The sequence below is a fragment of the Penaeus japonicus genome, unplaced genomic scaffold, assembly GCF_977035675.1.
Source record: "Penaeus japonicus unplaced genomic scaffold, GWHDUDI00000001_assembly GWHDUDI00000030, whole genome shotgun sequence".
Lineage (NCBI taxonomy): Eukaryota > Metazoa > Arthropoda > Malacostraca > Decapoda > Penaeidae > Penaeus > Penaeus japonicus.
This window is the reverse complement of record NW_028234432.1, coordinates 19,680,399-19,685,398: the sequence shown is the minus strand read 5'-3', so window position 1 is coordinate 19,685,398 and position 5,000 is coordinate 19,680,399. Positions and strand designations below refer to the sequence as shown.

Sequence of the window (5,000 nt, the reverse complement as noted above, 5' to 3'; positions counted from 1 at the left end):
ATAACTGCTGTAATATTAAGCAAAATGGGCTTCATCTAACATCAAAAACCTAGATGGCACCACTTTCTTCTAGCACCAGCAGGAGAGAGAACCTAGCAAGCAATATCTTTATAGAGCAATGGCACATAGCAAGTTGCTGACCTTTTGCTCTAAAGTACCACAGTGAAGGATGTGCAGGCAAAATGTTATCTTCATTGTAGATGGTTATATGTTTCGTATTCGCTCATGGAAGCATACAAAAAAAAAAAAAAAAAAAAAAAAAAGTTATTTTTTGTCCTCCCAGAAAACAGCAATACTTCTATCACACTGAGAATAACGAAAATAATGAGCAAATAGGGATCACATGCTACAATTTTAGTCAACTACAAAATTGATAGAGCTTGTGATAGGACAGATATAAGTCTCTAAATACAGTATGACACATAAAAAATGGCTCTAGTTCTACAATGAATGACTAAAATAGTGGGAAATGTCAAAGTGTGTTGCGTGAAGCTGCCTCACTCCGAATAAAACCAATACTGAAGCTTGGGTAAACAAATCTATCCCTATCATTAACAGGTTAAGAGAGAATTAACAAACAAAAGAGGGGAGAATTGGAATAAAATGAAATAGGAGAGGAGGCAAAAGAAGGGAAGAGAAAAGAGATAATGGAAATGAAGCAAAAGAGGAAGAAATTTTCCAGATCTTTTACCTTATCAAGTGCTTCTCCAGGTGCATCATCAACAGTCTGACCAATAATGGACCATCTGTCAATACTATGAGCCAACACCAACAAACTATGGCCTCCTGACACTAGTAACACCAGAAATGGGAACTCAATCTGAAAGTGTACAGTTTTTTTTATTAATTTTCGGTTACATAACAGCTGTGGAATACTTGGTGCACATTATATATATATATATATATATATATATATATATATATATATATATATATATATTTTTTTTTTTTTTTTTTTTTTTTTTTTTTTTTTTTTTTTTTTTTTTTTTTTTTTTTTTTTGTGAATTCTAATCAAACAAAGCTGTACTGCTCAAATGTGATATTTCATACCTAAGATCAAATAAATGGAAAAGCTGATAAAAGTAAATAAGGAAGGACAGAAGGTAAGAATAACAGAGAATGATAAAAGAGGGGAATGTAGAAGAAAAATGCAGATAGGCAAAAATAATGAAGCAAGTTTTCTATAATCATAATCTGCTTACACACTGGCTTCAACTTACCTGCTCTACCATACGAACGGTAAGTGCATGTGCTTCCATGTGATGAATTGGTATGAATGGCTTTTTAGCATTTAAAGCTATCTGTTTCCCATATTCTGTACCAACAGCAAGTGATAAGGGCAATCCTGTAAGAAAATATTATATTAATATCAAAATACAAGTATTCTCAAAGGAATCCTACATTGTAGACTTATTATAGTATAATATATAATAGCCACATTAATCCATTCATTCATGCTAAATTTGACACCCTTTATTAAGAAATATAGCCAGAAATATGAACAAACTAGTTAAGTTCGGCAAACCATGCTCTTTTACTTCCGTTAAATTTTTATTATTTTCTATTTCATAATATTCCACACCTGGTTTCACTGTAGCAGCAACTGCATCTATTTCCTCCAGTGAGACTCCTGATCTCTCCAAGGCCATGTTGACAACTGTTTCAATATTCGCTGCATGTAGACGTCGAGCCACTGGAGGAATAATTCCGCCATGCCTATCAGTGCAAGAGTCCTTCTCAGTATTCCCTACTGACATAGTTACACACTGTCATACTCATTTAGTCGCATGTGCATGATAAATGCTGGTATGTTATATATGTGCTTGATGCATATCTGATAAATACAAAAGATCTTCAAATATACATCTGTAATTCATATTCTAGAAAAGAAGAATGGTGAGGTCAACATATTTTCTATTATCAGTATATATTCTTTTCCCCAAACAATAGACCTAATCTGCTCCTTAAGTATACTTAAAACATACTTACATCAAATGTATTTTCTGTTGAGTGTTAAGGGCTTCACCAAGCACTGTCCCTTTTTCATCAACCACAGATGCACCAGTGTCATCACAGCTTGTCTCAATGCCCAATACTAGCTAAGGAAAAGCAGATATCAAACTTTAGAGTATAGGAAGAATAAAATTATTTACAGCATATGTATAATCACTCATAAACTCTACTGATACTACATACATAATAAGAATTTTGAGATATCACTTGCATCAATGTGGCAAAATATTTCTGAAAGAATATGGCAAAGCCAGGTAAATCTTACTTTCATATCCAAGCAATTTATGCTGCGAAAAAACCATTGTAAACCCAATTACCTACCTAACTTTGAAGTTAGCCCTAGCCAAGGGGGGGCTTCACTCCCCCCTGGACCCCCCTTTCTTAAGGCACTTCGTGCTATTTTGGTACATATTTCATATGCAAAAGCTTAACCCAACTACCTACCTAACTTTGCCTAGTTTTCAAGTTTGCCCTAGCCAAGGACCTGGACCCCCCCTTTCTTAAGGCACTTCATGCTACCTATGATATATAATTATTTCTGTTGATGTGCTTAGCTCGTTACTAACCTGTGAGGGGTGTTGGGGGTTGCCTGATGTAGCTGGGTGGAGGAGCGATCATTTTCTCCACAAGCATCTCTAATAAAGTCGTATAATGACCAGGAGCACCCCTCACACTGCACCATGATTACCACAAGTGAAATTTCAATGCTATGCGAAGCTGGCAATCACATTACTGCGCATGAGCAGCCTCTGGATAGGAAACTACTACCGATAATGACGTGAAAATTCAATAGAGGGTACTGTATAATTATACTGTAAACAATGGGGAATAATGCGCCATCTATCGAGAGAAAATAACAACTCATGCATGTAATTCATTGGGAGTTTCCATTCCACAGCTTGTCGCTAGTCAGAAATATGTAAACACAGCCATGTTTGATTTTCAGGGCGAGGATGGTGGTTTTCGGTATATTTTGTACAAGGTATGCTGCACGATGTACCCTAATAAGAGGGGTTCCAGGGGGGGGCTTCGCCCCTTGGCTAGGGCTTAATTGAAACCTAGGCAAAGTTAGGTAGGTAGTTGGTTTAAGATTTTGCATACAAAATATGCCCCAACATAGGACAAGGTAGCACGAGGTAGTGCCTAAATAAAGAGAACCAGATTGTGGGGTCCAGGGGTGGAATCGCACATTATTTCTATTATGTATGAACAGTAGAGGTTGAGAGGAATCCATTGATACCATTATCATAGTATTTCGTAACATTTTACTCGTAACTTCCCTGATCTACTTCATGCCCTCCCCTACTATCGGGACCCAGATTGTGGGGTCCAGGGGTGGAATCGCACATTCTTTCTACTATAAACGAACAGTAGAGGTTGAGAGGAATCCTTTGATACCACTTTTATGATATTTAGTGATGCGGCGTTATTTGGAAAACTTACCTATATTACACCTGACAGATCTATTATCAATTTATGTTTTTTCAAATCAATTATACTCTCTCGTATTTCTTTTTGATAGTACATCATGATCTACAGATAAAACAACTCCCTTTAATCCCTGATTGTATTAGGATATGGGAATATTCTTTATTACTAATACATTTGCTTATCAATATTCTGATCCATATATCATAATTGTGTTCATACTTTAGATCGGAAAAACAACGAACCTGACGTCTCCTAGATCCTGAAGTTGCATAATTCCGTGATTCTGAGACACGGGCATCATATCTTATGTCCCTTCTTGATGCATAAGATAAAGTGACAGGCCGAATAAACCTATCATTGTGAATACTAAGTATACAGAAATATTCATGCTTTTGCGAATGACGAATATAAGCCTTCAGTAAGTTGCTGTGACCGAAATATCTGTGAGCACTTCGTAATTTTGTCCAAGTGAGAGCAGCCATGATGTTTGTTTACATGCCGGCAGAGGCACAGGGATCATAAATATACTCGATAAGGATCCTAATAATAATAGCAATGGCACTAATTATGGTAATAATCATTATGATATTCGTAATATTAATGAACTAATAATGAACATGATAATGATTTTAAAAAAATGTTCATGATGACAAATGATAATAATGGTGATGTTGATAACAACAAAATGATAAAGATAATGATGACAATTATCGTGATGAAAATAATCATTATAATAATGAAAATAATAATAGTAATAGTGAAAATAATGATAATGGTATCAATCATAATGATGATAAAACTAATAATGAAAATAATGATAACGACAATAATAATAATAACAGTAATGAAATGATTAACATGATGATAAGGATGCTAATAACAATGATGATGATAAACAAATGATACGAATGATGTAAGTGATGATGATAAGAATGATAATGAGGATGATGATAATGGTGATGATGATGATGGTGGCGATGACGATGATGATGACGGCGTTTATAAGAATGATGGTGATGATGATGAAGATAATGGTAATGATGATAAAGATAACAGAGATGATGATAAGAATAAGAATAAGAATGATAAAAAAGCAATAATGATGATGATAATGTTGATAACGATAGTAAGATAATGATAATGATGATATCAACAATACTACTAGTATTGACAATAATGTTTAATGACAGTTATAATGATAGCATTAGCGATAAAGATAGTGTTCATGTTGATAATAATTATAATAATCATAATATGAATAAAAGTAATGATGGTAGGGAAAATAATGATAATGGTGATGATATCAGTGATGGCGATACTGATAATCATAATAACAGTAGTAATGGCAGTAAGGATACAAGTAAGAAAGATTATGATAATAGAATTACATGGTGTCTCAGTATTGATGCAACCCATTAAAACTGTAATAATCCATTGCTCAGACAAAAAAAAAAAAAAAAAAAAAAAAAAAAAAAAAAAAAAAAAAAAAAAAAAAAAAAAAATATATATATATATATATATATATATATATATATATATATATATATATATATATA

The 5,000-nt window shown here is 33.7% G+C and overlaps 1 protein-coding gene across 1 annotated transcript in view; it reads right to left on the bottom strand.

The window, feature by feature from the left end:
• Positions 1 to 3,940, bottom strand: part of Tcs4 (Threonyl-carbamoyl synthesis 4) — an 11,437-nt gene extending 7,497 nt beyond the window's left edge. Inside the window, exons 1-5 of the mRNA XM_043032883.2 lie at positions 3,687 to 3,940; positions 1,990 to 2,099; positions 1,583 to 1,716; positions 1,221 to 1,345; positions 692 to 820 (exon numbers count right to left, since the gene is read on the bottom strand). Coding sequence (XP_042888817.2) covers positions 692 to 820; positions 1,221 to 1,345; positions 1,583 to 1,716; positions 1,990 to 2,099; positions 3,687 to 3,926 — 738 coding nt within the window. The 5' untranslated portion in view covers positions 3,927 to 3,940. The remainder of the gene's footprint in view (positions 1 to 691; positions 821 to 1,220; positions 1,346 to 1,582; positions 1,717 to 1,989; positions 2,100 to 3,686) is intronic.
• Between the last annotated feature and the right edge of the window lie 1,060 nt (positions 3,941 to 5,000).